General features: G+C 37.9%; 1 protein-coding gene across 1 annotated transcript in view; it reads right to left on the bottom strand.

Moving 5' to 3' along the window:
• Positions 1 to 20,245, bottom strand: part of GLI3 (GLI family zinc finger 3) — a 282,260-nt gene that overhangs the window by 42,967 nt on the left and 219,048 nt on the right. The window contains exons 9-11 of the mRNA XM_089532565.1: positions 13,390 to 13,606; positions 11,554 to 11,670; positions 9,147 to 9,287 (exon numbers count right to left, since the gene is read on the bottom strand). Of these exons, the coding sequence (XP_089388691.1) occupies positions 9,147 to 9,287; positions 11,554 to 11,670; positions 13,390 to 13,606 (475 nt within the window). The remainder of the gene's footprint in view (positions 1 to 9,146; positions 9,288 to 11,553; positions 11,671 to 13,389; positions 13,607 to 20,245) is intronic.

The raw sequence follows: 20,245 nt of genomic DNA, 5'->3' as shown, positions 1-20,245 counted from the left end.
CACCTTGCCTGATGAAGAAGCTAGTGAAGCTTCAAAAGCTTGCAATGTGTATATTGTGTATTTTGGTTGGCCAATAAAAGTGTCACTCTTGGGTGGATTTTTGATTGAATTTGCTAAATGGCCAAGACGGCTACCCCTGGATATCCTCAGTGTGTGCATGTGCCTTCAAGTTGCCTGTCGATTTATGGTAACCTCGTGAATTTCATAGGGTTTTCTTAGGTAAGGTGGTTTGCCAGTTCCTTCCTCTGAAACAGAGCCTACAGCACCTGTTATTCTTTGGTGGTCTCACATCGAAGTAGTAATGAAGGTTGCTTAGCTTCCAAGATTAGAAAGGATCTGGTTGTCTTCAGGGTATTTAGGCAGTTGTGACTGCAGTTCTGTATATACATAATATTGCATCAATATAACCCTCTCTGTGAAGATAAAAAGGCTGTTCAGGTTATGTGTTCTTAAGCCACCTTGGGTTCAAAGCTGGGTGTTGTATAAACATTTTAATATAATTTTTAACTATATGTTGGGATACTGGTTTATTAGAAACACTGTTCTGTCTGTAATACTTCAGTAAGGATGTCAAAGTTAACTTGAGAGCCTTCTATCTCAAAGAAATTCCCATTTCTCCCCCAGTGGAAATTCAGAATAGTTTTTTGTGGAATCTGAGATAGTTGATGAAGTAGACACTCTACTCTTTTTTAAAAAGAGTAGAGTGTTTAGTCTTTTAAAAAATTGTAATGGGGTATCCTCTGTTGTTTTCTTTTCAAAAATCAGTAAACTACTGTAAACACCTAAGTAGCTCTGGGTATTTTTTCCCTATTCTCCTAGATGAGAGCAATTGACTTTTAGAATCACTGCCCTGCAAATGTTAATTTTGATCTAAATACAATTATTAATCCAAACTGGAGTAGACTCATTGACTCAATGCAACTTATATAAGTACAAACTAGCGAAATTCCTATTGATTCAATGCGCCTAATGTTACTGGGACAAGTAAGTGGCTTCAGGTCAATGTTAAAGAAATTACAGCTACTACTAAAGAAAGTTTTAAGGCATAACAAGCTTTGCATTTTGTTTGCATTTTTTCTATTTGTGAGAGGAGGTAAACTCTTAAGAGTTTTACTTCCGGACACTCTGAACTTAAAAAATATTGTTAAAAATCACCCATGTTCTGTAATGGGTGTGTATATATTCTAGCATGTGCTAGAATAAGACTCAACAAAATGTGTATATATGAAAGATTTGCTTGACCCTTTCACATTCAGTTTGGTCTACACCTGCAGTATTAGGACATCAGAATGGCATATATCAAGTTCATGCATTTCTGGCATTCTAACATGACACTCACATGAAATGTGTGACTTGATTTATGTTTGATGCCAGCTGCATTTATCCCTGCATGGGTAAGTTTCATTTATATGCCCAGCATGCCTTTTAAACTGAACCTCTCATTACTTTAAGAAGTAGCATGGCTTCTAAAAAAAATCTCAATTTGGAAGCATCAGATTGTTACACAGCACATTTGGCTAACCTGCCAGTTTTTGAGTGGACATCTCAAAACAGTCACTGCGCCATAAAGTAAAAAAACTTACAAAAACAACTTCAAAAATGTAAGCTTCTCAATGTATCTACAAACATGGAAATGCTGCCTCCTTACTTTCCATGTCTAAAAACTGCTACAGTTTGTCAAAGGCATAGTCCACAAAACTTTGTCAAATGCACATTTTTAAAATAGATATTACTAACTGTTCTTTGGAAAGGGCTGTGCAATGCACAAGAGCATTTGTTTATTTATTTTTATAAACCTGCTGGAGCAGAACCAGACAAAATGCATTAAATAGTTGTTTAAGTCAGTTCCTTCCCTATAAGAGTACCAAAATCAAATGAAGCAAAGCATGCCAAATATCTTTAAGAAAAAGATGCAAAACTTTTGACAGAGTATGTTTCCAAGAACAGGACTTTATTCAATGTCAGTGACTGTTTTTCCTTTGACTTAGTTGTTCTTTTTACGTTACCTCCTCAGTGAGCAACATAATTTGGCAGTAGTTATGCAAAATGTCTCTGAAGGCCATGAAAGGCATATTCACTACAAACACATTCTTGACTTGCCTTGATGAGAAAAGATGCAGGCTGAAAGGGGGACAGAGAAAGTGCCAGGAGGTTACTGGCATGGCAGGCTACATATGTAAAACAGCTGTGAAGCAACCATGAGGTGCATCTGGAATTACTTACCCTTGAGACCAAGAACACTTAAGCAGTTACTTTTGATGAGGGTTAGAGGTCTGGGATATAATTTTCTTCTATATATTTTAACAAAAACATTCCATGTTACAGCTTGCTGTGTGAACAAAAAGAATGAGAAGGAGACAGACAAAAAGGAGGCAGATTTGTTGCGGGGGATTGTTGACTTTGCTTTGTGCAACAACATACAAATATGGTACAGAAACAAGTTGCTGTATTCCTGTGAGTTCAGAGTGGTTTACCTATATTCCAATCAAGGTAAATGTATGTAAATATAAAGCCTAAGATTCTCCACCTTTTCTTTCCCAAAGCTGATACAAAGATGTGTCCTTCCTGTCACTGCTATTATATTATATTATATTATATTATATTATATTATATTATATTATATTAATGATTCTCTACAAAACCTAAATAGGAAGTGAAAATGCTCTCTGTGCTGGAGAGTGAGAGAGAGTGAGAGACAGAGAGTGATGCCCCATTTATACTTCTCTCTCTCCAGAAAGTGCTTCTCACTCTCTACCTCTTTCTATGCCCTATATGTCTACAATATCAATTTTTCCATATGTAACCCGAAAGCACAAAATTTTTCTTCCATTTCTTATCCTAAGAAGATTCAGTAAGATGAAAATTAAGAACTCTTTTTCTTGTGCAACAAAACATGTAACTTTTATTGATATATGCATATCACAGTGATTATTAAACAATCCTGAAGTAACTATCACATAGCCAATCAGGCTGAGCTTGGCACAGCAAAGCCAATGGTAATCAAGAGCTTAGATGATACTCAGTAGTTGGTGGAAAGGGTTAACCTGCAAAAGCCTGATGCCGCACCTTTCTGCTAATCAAATTTCAGTCCAAGAAAATCAATTTTTAAAACAAAAACAGCATCACAGTTATTAATATTGTACAACAAAATATTGTTGCTTTGGCAATTACTGACATGTTTTTTAAAAGGGTATAAAATAGGACTGCAAGATTTACCAAATTATTTGGTTTCACAAACTTTCATGAAGACACATCTGTGACAGACCAGGGAGCTTCCACATTGAATCCAAAGGGGATGTACAGTCAGTGGGAATATTCTCGGGGGGCGGGGGGCTTTTAGTTTCCAGGCAAGGTACAAATTATTGGTCTTACCTTTAAAGCCCTACATGGTTTGGGTCCAGGTTAACTACAGGGTCACCTCCTCCCATATAATCCGCTCCATATATCAGGTCCTCTGGTGAACATTTACTCTAGTCAGCCAGGACTTGGTTGGCAACTGTCAGCCATAAGATTTTTTTTCTTCAGCCACCCCTAGATCCCTAGACTGTGGAATGGCCTGCCAGAGGATATTTGACAGCTGAATATGTTATCTGAATTTAAAACAGCACTGAAGACCAGTCTCTTCCAACAGGCTTATATACATGATTTTTAAACTAGTGATGAATTTTAAATGGGGATTGTTTTAAAATGTGTACGTCTTATTTGTCCTTTTAAACTGTTGCATGTTTTAATTAATGTGTTTTTAATTGATGTTGTACATTGTTGATTTGTGGTTGTTACCCTCCTCAATTTATGGGGAGAGGTGGGTAAAGGAAGAGGTAGAAGGAGGAGGAGGAGGAATAGACCATCAGTGTGTAATCCATGGTGCACTCTGAAATGCTTGTCCACTCTACACTTAATGCAGTGGATGTGTCTGATACAAATAGAAATATACATCACCATCTGGAACCATCATTTTCATGAAACAAAACACAATATGAATTGTTTTGAGGATATTCCTTCTCTTTGTTTAAGATACCTCAGAAATGTAAACCCTTAAAAATACAATTGCATTTATTTATTTATTGCACTTACAATATATCTCGCCTTTTCCCCAAAATGGGATGCAAGGTGGCTTACAGTAATTTTAGAAAGAGCCAACTAAAATATTAATTTACAAAAGTTAAAAAAGACTTGAATGCCAACATTATTAAAAACAAGATTAAAATAGCTAGAACACTAAAAACATCTAAAACAGTTTCAAACACACACACACACACACACAGTTTTACCACGTCATTTTTGTTGTATTTTTCTTAACTACTATGCAACCAAGCTCTCATCAAAGTAATGAATTTTCTTCTATAAAATTAAAAAACTACAAAATTAAAATTATAAGGCAAAAACAACTGTAAATTTAGCATCTCACTTAATAGCAAAATATAAGGGGATTTTTATATACAAATATTTGTTACTACTAACATTTCATAGAAATAGCAAACAAATAAGGGAATGTTTCAGTTCTCTGATTGCCATTGTATTCATACTTAACAATAACTTCAGTCTTTTCCTTCTGGGGTTGATTTTCCTAAACAACCATTTATCTTGATGCCTAAAACCTTCCCTCTCTCCAGTAATTTTTGTCTTGCTTGTAATTTAAAAGATAGCTGGGGAAGCAGCTGAAGTTCACTGAGAAAAAGACTTAAAGAACGGGGTGGGAAATGCAGTATCTTTTTGCTTCTGGGTGCTGAAGTAAATTTATCACATATTTAAAAGAAACTTGCACACTGCTCAGCCCAATTATATCTTGTGGGCTGAGATATTAATTAAAGAGCAGAATGATAAGGGGCCCAGGAGCAAAGAGAATATGAAAATAAATAAAATCTTTTTTGTTGTTACTGGGTTCTTTTTTTACCTCATATAAAAGAAAGAAAGAAAGAAAGAAAGAAAGAAAGAAAGAAAGAAAGATTTCCAAATAGTAATATAAGTAGACAATCTTTTTAGGAGTTCCGTGCATTGTAAATGAGACTGGCAGGAAACCCAGCAGTCCAGGTCATAGTTCTGCTCTCCAACTTTGTGATTTGCTAATGTGAAACACATGCATCACTTTTGCACAAAGTTCAAATAACCCTGGAATTCCAGCAGTGTAGCTCAGCGACTGAACCAGAACAAGGGCAGAACTTGTCAGGATTTAAGAGCTTTCAGCAAAGCCCTTCAATTGCAGTCAGCACCCCATTCCTTAGAAGGATATCAATTATAGATAGTGAGTTGCTTTAGCAAAGGGAGTCAGCGCTGTCAGACACTAGATAGACAACCATGAAGAATCATGAATCTTTCTATTAACTGTAAAGGAGAGGGAGGCTGGTGGCAGGGGCGGAGGTGGAAGTAGAGGAAAAGGATAGATAGGCACTATAAATAAGGCAAAGCATCTGAATAGTTTAACACATTGCCTCTTACAGCATGCATCATGAACATTTTAACTGAGCTAAGTCCTAAATGACATACACACTTGAAAGTAAACCTCAACAGTGGCAAATTACTACAGTGTTAAAATCTTCTAAGAGTTCTGATTGTTCGTGTATGGGTTTGTATATTATTTTATTCAACTTCTTACAGGAAGGGAAGGTATGGATATGTATACAGTAGGAAGTGATAAATGCTGGCTCTGTCTGCCTGCCTTTTTTGAATACAGCTTAAGAGCCATGGGCCACGGGAAAGCAATGAATAAAACCACTCCTTGCTTCTGTCTGGATGATCAATGTCAATGCTCCAATCTTTAAAAATGTTAACTGTAGCATAACCTGAAATGGTTCTGAAATATCCTGTCAGTGGCTGAGAAACATCATAGCTTACACTACTGGCATCCCAGTCAGTGGTAGCATGGCAGTTTGCACAACCCAGTTATTTATTAATGCAGCAAACTCTAAAACACGCTGTGTTTGGGGAACTTTTAATATGCTGGGTTATGTGATCTATCACAGAACCTTTGCACACTGGTGAGGATGCACTTAAGAGGACAACTTCTTTTCCAGGAAGCTTTGGTTATATCTATCCAGTCCAGAAGAAGAGTGATAGAAGATAACCCATCATATTAAAGAACTGGCCAGCTTTTACAGAACAGTTTGTAAAGCCACTGTTACAGTCTCAGGCAATGAACTAGTGTTTCAGTAAACATATAATAGTCTGTAACATTGATTTTAAAAGGACTGTAATATTTTTTGCTTTTAAACAGATACATGTTAAATTGTTTTTAATTGCATTGATGGTGTAATTATATTTTAACTTTATGTATTTCTTTTTTATTTATGTGAGTTTTTATCTATATGAAATTCTGTAAACCACCTTGAGACACTGGGTTGAGACAAAGGAGGGAACCAACCAACCTACTAAACAATTTTGGGTGGTATGACCCCCTTCCAGAATACAGTGGAACTATTACTTCCCTTGATCTACATACTATACGTCTGTTGATGCAGCCTATAATCGCATTGGCCTTTTTGGCTGCCGCATCACACTGTTGACTCATGTTCAATTGATGGTCTACTAGGACTCCTAGATCCCTTTCACACGTAGTCTTGTTAAGCCAGGTGTTCCCCAATCTATATCTGTGCATTTCATTTTGTTCTGTCTAAATGCAGTACCTTACATTTCTCTCTGTTCATTTTGTTTTGGCCCAGCTTTCTGATCTATTAAGGTCATTTTGAATTTTGATTCTCTCCTCTGGAATATTAGCTACTCCTCCTAATTTGGTGTCATCAGAAAATGTGATTAGCATGCCCCCTATTCTTTCATCCAAGTATTTGATAAAGATGTTGAATAGCACTGAGCCCAGGACAGAACCCTGTGGCACCCCAATGGTCACTTCTCTCCAAGATGAAGAGGAGGCATTGTTGAGCACCCTTTGGGTTTGGCTCATCAACCAATTACAAATCCACCTAATAGTTACATTGTCTAGCCCAAATTTTACTAGCTTGTTTGCAAGAATGTCATGGGGGAATCTTGTTAAAGGCCTTACTAAATCAAGATATGCTATATCCGCAGCATGCCCTTCATCTACCAAGCTACTAATTTATCCAAAAAAAAAGAGGTCAGATCAGTCTGGCCTGACTTGTTTTTGAGAAACCCATGTTGACTTTTTGTGCTTATGGCATTCCCTTCTAAATGTTCACAGACGCCCCGTTTAATGATCTGCGCTAAAATCTTTCCTGGTTTTGATGTCAGACTACCTGGGCAGTAATTGTTGGGATCCCCTTTTTGAAGGTGGGAAAATATTCACTCTTATTTTCAATTTTTTTAAAATAAATGATTTTTTTTTAATAAATAAAAATTATACATTTTTATGCTCCTCTTTACTCCAAAACGTTTTCAAGGCAGTTACAGGCTGTGATCAAGACTAAGATGAGCCTTGCTGATGAATTTTACACTTACCAAAAATGGGTGTAAAGCCAGCCAACAACTTTGGGGCCTATTAAAATTCTTAGTTGGCTAAAAATCACAGGCAGTGAAACTGAGTTGGTACGTAGAAAACAAGGGATATAAATGTAACACACTGATACATTCCAGCAAATCAGGAAAATAAATGGCTTGTACAGATAATTTTTAAAAGATTCTGTTGCTTGATTTTCATGCTAGATAAAGTTTAGGCTACAATAAAGCTTTCGAGAAATTATTAAGTACATTAAACGTATATCCAGATAAATAATTGCACAATCCTGTCCATGTCTACTCAGAGCATATTTAGTCTTGCTCCTATGTAAATATGTACTGGAGTGTAGTTTTAATTTGGGACATTACCACATGTGTCCCGTTTCCACCACAACTGCACTAGTTAATGAAGATAGAAACCAGTTTGAGAGCAGCCATTATCGCATGTCTAGATAACACCACAACTATTTCTGCCACTGCGTTCTCTTCAGCACTCCCTCTTATCCTTGCCTCCCTACCCTATGCCCCATACAGTGTGCTTTTCAGGGTTTTAATTTTTTAAAAAAATATTTTACTTTTTAATGCAGTTCTGAGGTTATGCTAATGCAAATTAAGTTAAAAAGAAAAAGAAGACAAAAGAAATAGATGATTGGGAGCTTTTTGACAGGTTCCCCCACCAATGAAAAGGGACGCCCTAACCACACTTGGGAAACACAGCAGCTACAGGTTGGAGGTGATGTTGTGCAATAAGTATCACCAAAGGTGCTATTTTCCAACTGTAATTCTGATTTAAAAGCTATGTGTAGTAATCACCTTAGAGTAGTTCCTAGTAGTTACCAGGAAGCTCTTACCCATAAACTGAGATTATATTGCATATGTCACAGACAATATTCCAAACCAATGAATGTTGATGAGCAGAGACGAATGCATACCAACCCTGGAAAGTATGATGAATATCTACAAATCATGAGAAATACAAGTGGATAGAAGCCGGTGACTAAAGGTAGAGTGATCAGCTTTTGCTTGCAAATGTCCCCAAAATGGAAAGTCTATATCTACATATCCTGAAAAGTCATTCTGTTAGTCAACTTACAATATGTACATCTATGATCACATAAGTTTTACTGTCAATTATGAAATAGATATGATAAGAGATGCTAGGAACACAGGAAACATACGATCCACTAGTAGCTACTTCCTTTCCTGCCAGTAATGCCCAACAATTTTGCCTTTATTCATGGGAATTGTAGTAACACAATGTCTTCTTATTCTGCCAAGTAATCCACTTCAGCTTATACCCACAACAGAAAACTGATATAATAAATGCTCCACAAATCCTTTAAGGTTGTGAGGGGAAATTTCTCTGTCTCCCTTTTCTTTTGTTACAGTCCCATTTGAAGGCAGTGGGGGGAAATCATACTTGGCAAGAGGTTAATAATAACTCATGTCCAGCTTACTATTACTCAATAACTATCAAAGACTCTGATTCAAAATAGTATTTTGTGGCTTACAGGATCAGAGCCATTACACTTTCTGTTGAAGACTTTATTGAATTTTACACTAAGCTTTAGCTGACTGAACAGGTCAAACACTACAGCTCAGAGTTTTGCTTTATTCGCAAAAACTCATAAACCTCTCTCCAGTCTGCAATGCTGTTTGCAAAGAAACTTGACTCAGCAAAGAGTCAAAGAACCTGACCCTGCAGAAAAGGTCACAGTTTTCAAACCATGCCATTAACTTACATGCACTAGCTGTTCTTGTGTGTCGAACTCTCGTGAACAGCCTTCCCAATGGCAGTTTGTCTCGTAGACCACTTCAGGCTCTTGCTTGCTTTCATCTTTGTCCCCTTCTTCTTTTACTAAGGTCATTCCTTCGGGTGGTTCCTGGATGTTAAAAAAAAGAAGGGGTGTTAATGAGTAAAAAAGAAGAGAAAAGCCACACCTGGCTCAAAAATGTAACAGAAAGCTCAATATATCCTTTTAGGTAAAATTCAAAATTTTAGAATTAACCATGTAAAACAAAGAAGGGAAAATAAATGGCATCTGAAGACCTTCCTCCATTTTCCCCCTACCTTCTTTTGGAAAAAGGTGATGGATATATTTGTTGTTTTACATGGGGGTTCAATGCCTACATTTAACTGTTAGCACTTCCACGCAGGCAAGTCTCAATTCCTGACTTCTGAAAAGAAGATGACAAAAGACCATTCTAGAATTGTTATGGAAATCCTGCTAGTCAAAGCCTGATGGATAAGACAGGCTTTAAACCTAAATGACCAGGCTATCAGGACAGTCCTCTTAGGTGTAGATGATGCTGTACATGAGGAATTGTGATAAGCAATCATCAGGTAAAAGCAAATGTTCTCCATATGGCAAGGGGTTGAAGAAGTTAGGCTAACACGGATTCCACTCCCTGAGCCTTTGCTTTTAAATATACCAGGAGTTTGCTGTCCTTTCTCAGCAAGTGCTTATGTGATCATGGCTGATCAACATTGATTATCTCTGGAAACTCCTTACTTATAGAACGTTTGGCCATCCCTGTCTCAGAATGAAACAAAAAGATGACTTACTGAAACGATGTGAATGTAGCCAACTCAATAATTCATTTATTTATTTGCTTTATATACTGTCTCTCCACCAAAAATGATGCACCATTTGGCTAACAATGATAAATATATATAAAACAGAAAACATCAATGTTTTAATGAAGACATTAAAACAAATCAATTAACAGCAGTGAATGAGAAGAAATAAATAGAATCCAGCCTCTTTAATTCCCCTTCAGCAAGAAATCAGTTTAAATGCTAAATGTCTCTCTGAATAAAAATAGCTTTGTATGTTCTTAGAAAGATAGGAAAGAGAGAACTAGCCTTGCCTTGTTTGGAAGGGAGCACCAGAACCTGGAAAAAGCCACCAAACTAGCTCTCTTTTGCATGCCCATTAAACATGCCTCCAGTGGTGGTGGCAATGAATCTTAAAACTAAAAAAAAAAACCCAAACACATTGTAATCTTAAAACTTAGACATACTTATACGAGTGGGATATTCAAATAGTCTGGCTTCAAGCTGGATAGGGTTTTACAAATCATAACCAGCACTCTGAATAATCAGCTCTTTGGGCGTGAAAGCACACTGGTAAACACTGAGGTAAGAAATGGGATGAAAGTTTCTTGAAACCAGCCCTGATCAACAGTTCAACAATCTGAGCCAGTTGAAGTATCTAAACATTTTTCAAAGACAGTCCTATGCTGTGCACATTATATTAGTTCAATGTAACTAAGGTGTAGTATGTGGCCAATCTGATATCTCCAGGGAGCGGCACAGTTGGCTCACTAGCCTTAGTTGTGCAAACACACTCGTAGTTATTACCATCCAGGTTCATGGCTGAATTCAGGAGTATATCCCAACTACAAACCTGAAAATTTAAGGGGACTTTAATCAGAACTTGAACAAGTTGAATTTATTTCCCAAATCTGTTTTTTTTAAAATGACCAGCATTTAATAATAATAATAATAATTATTATTATTATTATTATTATTATTATTATTATTTCCTGCTTCTCCCTTCGGATCGAAGTGGGATTACAGCAGTAAAAACATCTTAAAATACATACATAATTCAAAAACATCAATCAAAGAAATAAAAATAAAAGGGAAAAGGAGCTGTAAGGATCGAGTCATATATTCAAATGTACAAATGAGATTAGAGGAGATCAGTTGGATAGGCCCGCCGGAAGAGATCCGTCTTCAGGGCCTTTTTGAAGGCTTCCAAGGAAGTGATAACACGGACCTCTTCCAGTAAATTGTTCCAAAGTCTAGGGGCCATCACAGAAAATGTTCTAGAAGAGTTAGTTTTCAACCTGGTTTTGGGGTGTTCTGTAATAATAATAATAATAATAATAATAGACTATTGTTAGAGTAATGATTACTGCGTTCTCGGCCCAAAACTGCATGGCTCAGCTGATCATGGCTGAGCAAACAATAGGTGCCTGTGTTTAATTTTATACAGTACATATGTTAGAAGGATGAGGAATAAGTGCACAGTGCTGTGCACTGAGGCCATAGCCACAGTAGGTCCGGAGAATCATGTGTCAAAAAGTTGTGACTGATTAAGGAATAAAAGAAAAAAGATTCTGTTTACCAGGACATTTTACCTGCATGTTTCCTGCACCTGGGCTGGGGAGGTCGTCATCAGGTTTTATCTTTGAACGTTTGTTATGCATCGGGTCCCCTGTGCTGCTCACCGCAGATTCACTTGTGGGTTTGCTCTGCTACACAGTCATACCACAAAAGACATAATGAGACAGAGACTCAAATACATTCCTTTAAACACAGATATATGCAGACTCTTCTGAGCAACTTTATTTTGTCACCTAGGTGTAAGTGTCCAGTAGTGTATTTTCTGAATTCACCTTTCTGGGATTAAATCAGTCTTTCTAATATTTCCTCTTCATTAGAGGAATCATAAAATGCAAGATGAGCCTATGTAAGACAGTGAGAGCAAAGGAGTGTTTGCTTCAGTAAAGCTGTATTACAAACTTCAGTGATTTTTAAATGCTTTTAACTTTTGAGAAACTAATTCTGAATAAATATCATTGATGTTTCCTTCAACCCTGCTGAAGGAAACACTCTGTGACTGTGGACACAGGAGAAAATGTGCTTTCTTATATTATTTCATATTAGCAATGATCTGGGTGCCAAATTTAAATATTTTCTTATTTACAGATATAGAATTATCACAACTATATTGCAAATCTGTATCACTATTTCACACCTGACAACTTTCAGTTGTCTGGATGCTATGCTTTTATTATATAGAGAGATTTCATTGTGGAGACTTTTTTTAAAAAAACCTAAAAATGGCAACAGGTATTCTCTGAAAGATAACATTTACATTAATGCATTGCATGCCTCTTGGTTATTCCTTCTTTTCTTCTTGCATACCTACATGCACTGATAGACAAGCCAATGTCCTAGACTAGCACTACTTAAAGTAGTATTCTCTGGATAGATGCTGGTCCATGAGCAATTGGCTGATGATCCATGGAGAGTTTTCAGGAAAAAATGAAACAGATGTAGTCAGTGGCCCTCAAAATGGTGCTGGTCCCTGGCATATTAAAAAAAAATGGCCAATCTTCCACACCAGATGGCTAGACACCATCACTATGCTTATCACTGTGAGAAGTCCCTTAATCTTGAGGGTTGGGGAATAATTTATCACTTTGCTATGTTGATGTGATGCCACTGTACTTAAAACTAAATATCTGAATTAGATTTTCTAATGGCACCACAATCTTACAATTCTCAAAGAACTTTAATGTATGTGTCCAAGTGCATCAGAATATCAAGAATTCCAATATGCAAAATCCTTAAGATCTTGGGAGCAGAACTTAATAAATGTGGGTGGCATTCTAAGGGTTCTAGACAATGTTGGCACACACTTGGGGTGTTTCAAGTACCCCCATATATATAATGTAGGCCCTTACACATACACATACAAACACACCACCCAAGTGCTCCCAAAAGTGAGAGGTTCCTCTGTAACAGCATTCATTGTGACATAACAGTATGGAACCAAAAGCAGGAAATGACCATTGTTTCATTGAAAGTGCTTCCAAAGATGCATCAGCTTCCCTGGATTTCAGTCTTTGGTTACAATTTAGGGTCATTACAGTCATTAGAAGTTTTCTCACTTCATAATTTGCATTCTTTTATTTTAGCATATTATTACTGCTTCGCATACTCTTTGCTTGAATCATCTCAAACAGTAAGATTCAAAGCTGAAATATTTATGGGGATTGAAAACGCTTTGTCAGTGTGAAGCCATGATACACTCCTAAGTAATTTATAATAAAAGATTGCATATACTGCTGCCCCAAGCTACTTGTTAACCAATCTGTTGAGTGGTTGGAGTGATTAATCGCTAACATGACAAAGTAGTTGGCTTTAAAAAAATGAAATAACACAGTACAAAGCCTATGTTACCTTACCTGTGTAGACTCCGATGGACCCGAACTCATCTGGACAGGATTCAAGATGCTAGGAATGCCAGGAATAGGCCTCTGGGTAGGAAAGGTTGGAGCAGGATGGATGAGTGGAGGACTGTGACCAAAGGCTGAGCCCAAACTTTGCTGGCGACTGATGATTTGTTGGTGCATCTGCTGGAGGGATACTGGTGTGGGAGGGTATGTGAAACTCAGAGCTGGGCTGCATTATGGGTCAGGTAAGGGAAGGTGAAATAAATAAAACCAATAAAAGCATCAGGCAAAAATATGTGTGATGCCCACATCTTTAAAATAAGGAAAGTGGATTCACTTTCTATTCTGAGGCATTACATGTACAGAAACCATGATTTTTTGGGTGGGGACTGGGAGAGAGGGTAGGACATATATTTGAACAAAAAACAAAAACAAAACAAAACTGAGAAACCAGGAAAATAAGTATCAGTTGTTCAAACTACCTCTATTATACGTTATATTATAAGACACACTACTTTAGTGTAGGCAACAGCAGCATTACAGCCGCAGGAGAAAAAAGACCTCAGTGTCAGTCACAGGAAAGAAAAGCAGACAAAGTCACCACTGTTTGAGGGGGAAGGCTGCCAGCACCATGCAGCCATTTCCCCTGTGCCGGCCTTCAGGGAGAGAGTATGTTTCGAGCCTAAGTCTGCTGACATTGTCCCAGCCAGTCGTTCTTGAATATTTAAGAGTCCAATGACACCCCATATCCAACAGCAAGAACTGAAGAAATAGGCTGCTCAGAGTTATCAACATTTGCACTGTCCACACTTATACAACTACAACTTTGTCTACCTTTCCTCACCATTGCTGTATAACCATGGGGAAAATGCACCCAATAGGCCATGGTGTTAGTGTATCAACAGGATTTGCATAAAAGAAGTTTGGAGACAGTGCTTTATGATATTCAGCCATATTTATCACAAATAATGGGATGCGTACTTGTGCTGCATACCTTGTGCACTGCTGTGAGCATGCGCCCCATTATTTTTTATGGGGCTTGAGCATACGCTCTTTTCCCCACATGCAGGGGGGTCTGGAACGGATCCCCCGCATATGGGAAGGAAGGACTGTACTATATTTTGGTTTGATATCTTCATTTGCAAGCAACACTTAAGCCAAAATTCTTTGACTCAGGCCTTGTCTGCATGGGCCCTGTTCTGGCATTGTCCTCTTTCGACAATGCACAGCCTAAAAAAAACAGTTCTGACGTGGGCAGTCCAGACACTGTCCTGCATGTCCCACATCAGAAAACACTTACCATAAAGTAAAAAACAAAAACAAAAACAAAAACCTTAGCTGTTGCTCCAAATCTTCTGTGAAGATCCATAGCCCTCCATTTTTGTGTTGTTCCCAATGTCTGCGCAGGAGTCCTGCTGGAGAGCCTGGCACATCCGCTGCTACAATGGGTTGCTTGTTCTGAGATCAGAACAAGGTGCCATGCATATAACCATAGCTGGGCAACTCATTCTGACCTCAGAAGTGAGTGCCCTGCAGCTGGTGCCAGATGCACCAGGTAGCCCAGTGGAATACCCATGCAGACAGCTGCCACAACAGCACAGAAATGGAGGCAAGGTAATGGTATGTGTGGGGTGGGGGGGGAGGAGGCATGGCAGTTGTGAACATTTTAGCCTATAATTCTTAGCCACTGTTGGAAGCACAGTTCAATTTCATTTATTCTAACTTCCTACATATAGATCCTCCCATACACATGTACATATTTCCTCAGTTGGATTAACGAATGTATACACTAGCATTTCTTCTATTCTAGACACACTATTATTGTAGTCTGAATTGATGATCACTCGGGTATTTGAATAAAAAGATAACCTCCCCCCACCGTATCTAGACGACATGAACAGAGCAAACACTCCCTTTAAGAATACAATAGGTTTTTTGCACTGATGTAACAATTAAAATAAAATAATACTTAATACTGTATACATTTTTAATAACTTAGACTTTGAAGGAGGTTTTGAGTTGAAGAAAAGGTGCATGAGCAATCTATAAAAAGTCCAAGAGGTGCTCTACCAATTAACATTGAGGGCTGTCACAGACTCTAGATGCCATGCCTATATGGCTGCACCCTTATTTGATCAACAATAATACAGTTTTAATACATTATTAAAAATGTATGAAATGATGGAGTTGGATCTACTATCAACCAAACTGAAAGCTGAGAACAAGATGAAATGGAAGAAAGACTGGGAAAAAGTAATAACTTTTGTGGAACTGAAATGGGGGAAAGTGGCAAATATGGGTACAAACTTAGATTAATGAATGTAAAGTCAAAGGCTTTCATGGCCGGCATCCATAGTTTTTTGTGGGTTTTTCGGGCTGTGTGGCCATGTTCTAGCAGTGTTTCTTTCTGCCATTTCGCCAGCATCCGTGGCTGGCATCTTCAGAGAATTCTCTGAAGCCAATAATGCAGTTTCATACTTTAACAATAAATTGGCAAGAATTTTCTTAAAGTACATTGGGTACTGATTCTATTATTTTTAAAGCAGGTATGTGGCTTATTTTTGTGTTGGTTTATTTACAACTGGTTTTTAAACTTCTTTTTATTGTATTATTATATTAATAAAATAGGGGTGTTGTGGGGAGTGGGCCCTTTCTGCCACCCTGAAATCCTTAGAAGAAAAGTGTGATAAAAATGTAAAGATTCCCTTTAAAAAGCTCCACAACCATATGACTCAACATGGATCTATTTAACCACAGAAAGAGATTAGTAAACTGATTTTTACAATTGTGCATATGTGGGTGAGTATATACACATACATATATCTATACAAACACATAGCAGGCTAGTTTATATGCTTTTTAATGAACCAGAGACTGTGGTTATACCCATTTCATAATCTGGTCCCTCAGAGGAAAAGTAAGAGAGAGAGAGAGAGAGAGAGAGAGAGAGAGTATAATCATTGTGTTCCATGATGAATGGCTCATACACTGTAGAATAAATTGAACAAACTGGCATAGAGCTCAGAGAACATGAAATCAGCTATTAGAAGAAAGCTTGTGAACAAATTCTGAAGCTGATATGCATCTTTTGATTAATGTCCTATCAATCATCCACAGAGGCTACCTTAGCTAAGTTGCACAGTAATCATTCATGGTCGCTTACAGGGAACACAAGCAAGGACTAAGGGGGCTACAATAACTGAATATTATTACCAATTTCCCTCTAACTCTTGCTGTGAACAAATACTGGACTTTTCTGACACCTGTTATTAAAATGATACAATGTAAACTGAAAAGGGAATGCCTCAAAAGACTAGTAAAATTCTCTCTTTCATTCTTTAATAGGCAAGCTATTGTAATAGGGAGATCACCCCAGGAAAAATGGGAACCTGAATCACATTGCTTTTCCTGCATCCCTTTATGGACTCTAGTCAAACTGGCAATAAATAAACAGTTGCGAGCTATAATTGTTCCTTAAAAAGAACTCCAATTCTTTCACCCTTTTCACATTATTATTTTCACCTAATGTACTTAACTGCAGCAATAATGACAATGACAGACTTTAAATCTGCACTGCACCCACCATTGACATTACAATCCACTTTGATACCTTCAAAGATGCTCCACATACACATTTTTAAAGGCAAATCAAACACTGTGGATATCCAACAGAATTTTAAAATACACATTAAATTTGAAATTAAGTTATTACGAAAGATCTCACAACAGCCTGTTAGCCCTTTCATTGTAAACAATTCATTCCTAGACTATAAATCGGGGGAGAAATGTCATTTTGTCACAGCATCATTCTTTAGGCTAGAGAATACGCTGGGAAATACAGTAGAGTAATGAAGTGATGACAGGTATTAGCATGCATAATAGGCTTTAATAGACATTTATTGTTGTTTAACTAGATGGGGGAGTATGCACTTTCCCATTGGAATATTTCTACATTGAGGCTCATTGATCACTAATTTCAGTGGGGGAAAAGGTTAATCCATCAGTTTCTGCAACCAAACAGCACTGATAGAAATTCTTTAGGTGACATTCTGGATGGTCTGAGCTTTCCATCTTTGCAAACAAATGAGTGATATGACAAGCATGGTGTTCAAAACACATTTAACCAATTGATTTTCTCTCTCCCTTGTAATAAGATCTAGAGACATATGAAAGAGTGGACCATGAGCCAAGATTAAAGAAATTGCTTCACCCAGAGGAACACGGCAACATTATCAATAAAAGTACTGTAAAACATCATGTCACCCATTCCTCTTCCTTATCTAAAGTTTGTTATTGCAATAAATACTCCTATTGAACAGTTTTCCTTTTCTTTCAGTTTCCCCTCCTAATTTTATTTTAGATAGGGTTCAGTGCATTCTTAGAACAATGGCAGCAAGCTATTCTTATTGTAATTTAACATTAGCTTTGTGGAAGGGACTCAGCTCAGCACATAGTAAAAAATAGTCATAATGGAAGTTGTAAGAGTTCATCATATCCAAAGCATTAAAAAAAAAAAAACAAGTTCCAGATATTTGCTCAGGAATAAATCTCACTGAGATCAATTTCTCAAGAGCGAACTAGAGGTTCAAATCTGTGGATTTAAATATGAATTTGACAGTCAGAAGCTGTCAATAGTACTGTAAAGGTTCCTTCTTGGAACACCTGAGGGAACCATTTAAAAGACTGTTTTTTGTTACTGTCACTGTCCAGAGGAGAGAAGGTCACATGGCTTCAGTAAAAGAAAAAGGACCCCTAGGACTGATTGTTGCTGACTCTGGATAGGATTGTGGAGTGTCCTGTCAGATATCTGCCAGGAGAAATGGGATGGAGGAGGGAGGAATATCCTCTTTCAATGCGTGCTAATTTAGGAACCAGTACACTGAAGTGTGACAGATTATATATACGGTAGTAGAACCATGGACTCTTATCAGACACTAAAAAGATCTTCCTTGGACTTGCCAAAGAGGAATCTTCACAGTAAATACAAAGGTTACTTCCTCTGCAAGAAGCATCTGGATGACTGGGGAATACCCAGCCTATTCCCAAACAGGTTGTGTTTAAGGTGTGAAGATCATTGACAGATGGCCTCTCTTCTGGAAGACTGCATTCACAGAAGCATAAAGGTCCATTCTGCAGTGTTTATTGAAAATGGATGGCTGCACTCAGGTTATAGTCGTACATATTCCTGCTAGAGACACATTGGTTACAAGGATGCAGAGGCAGCTACTGCCCATATGATGTTCCTAGGATAAGAAGACTCAGTAGAATCATATGCAGTAGAATAATAGAATTATCTGAGAAGAGACCACAAGAATGAATGAATTTATTACGGCACATGGCCAGCACCAAAATATAGCAGAGACCACAAGGGGAGGGGGGCATCCAGTCCAACCCCATGCTGTGCAAGATCACACATTCAAGGCATTCCCAACAGATGGTCATCCAGTCTGTTTTAAAACTGCCAAAGTAGGACACTCCACCATGCTCTGAGACAGAATACTCCACGATCAAACAGCCCTTGCTGTCAAAAACACCTTCCTAATCTATAGGTGGGATCCCTTTTTCTGTAGTTTGAACCCATTGCTCCATACTAGTCTCTTGAGCAGCAGAAAACAAGCTTGCTCTAGCCTCAATATGACATCCCTTCAAATATTCATATAGAAAGACCTTGCAACTGTTGATCCAAGTGTCTATTGTTAATTTGGAGACCCATTTCCACAGAAGAATACAAATGGTGAATCAGTGCCACATGTCTATTCGATATAAACCTTGATTGGTCTACAAATATGCAAGGCTCTTTCTCTGACACATGGAAAGCATTAGGGAAGAAGGATGGGAGAACAAATTCCTCAAACCTGTGGGGAAAATATTAATTTTTGGCTGGAAGAACAGATCTGGAATTAGAGTGATGCAAGTCTCTACTGAACCTGCAAAGATGGGCTTGGACTGACAGTATTTCAAGCACTGACATTCTCCTTGCTGAACTTGCATAGCTACTCTGAATATTCAGAAAGGGGTTTTCCTGAGAGGTTCAAAAGGAGCTCTGGTGATGGTCTTACATAAGTACCACATGGAGTTCCATGTGGGGACTCTGTGTAGTAATGGGGAGAGAAAAAAGGCTGCTCACAGGAATAAATCATGTGAGAGTAAGTTGAGAGGAACCACGTCCTTTGTCTGGTTAGAACTGCTGAGAGAAAAGCAAGCTATCTTTTTATGGTATTCAGTTTAAGTCCAATGTTCATACTTTTTTTCCAGGAAGGACAGCAAAAATCTAGTTTTGCAACTTCATATGGAGTTTTGCCTGGATCCTTGTTTTTGTGTTAAAAACATGTCTTAGGGAGGTATTACTGTCAGGAAACTGGCCCACTCAATTTTCAGGCTGTTAGCTTGAGCCAGCCTGGCCCTGTGTGCTGTATTTTTCCCTGGTAGAGAAAGTCCAGGATGAGAGACAGAAACCTCCCCAGTCAAAGAAATTCCCTTGCTTATCTTGCTGGCCTTACTTGTGCTTGTGATGCTTGGTGGATTAGGGAAAGATTTGGGATTGACTGCCACCATTTCAAGGAGTCCCTGCCTTCTGGAATTAGGAAATGTTGTTTCAAGGCTACATTAGGAATAATGATAGGAGAAGTCTGGAGTGAAACCTGACCAATGGAACTATCTGGCAAGAAGAAATTAGAAGGTTTAGAATGTGAGTATTATTGATCTGTGCCAAGTAGGTCCTGCGTACATGTATAGGCTGTACAGAAATTACTCAATGATAAGTGTCTATGTGCCCCTTATAATGAATTACAAGAAACAAGATGGTTCTTTTTGTGATTTATGATAAAGTTATGTTTTTGAAGAGAGGTTAGTATGGCCTGTATGTCAG

This window comes from Sceloporus occidentalis, unplaced genomic scaffold (genome assembly GCF_023333645.1).
Source record: "Sceloporus occidentalis isolate IW3139 unplaced genomic scaffold, rSceOcc1.0.p SCAF_7, whole genome shotgun sequence".
In the NCBI taxonomy this organism is placed as follows: domain Eukaryota; kingdom Metazoa; phylum Chordata; class Lepidosauria; order Squamata; family Phrynosomatidae; genus Sceloporus; species Sceloporus occidentalis.
This window is presented reverse-complemented; position numbering and strand designations above follow the sequence as displayed.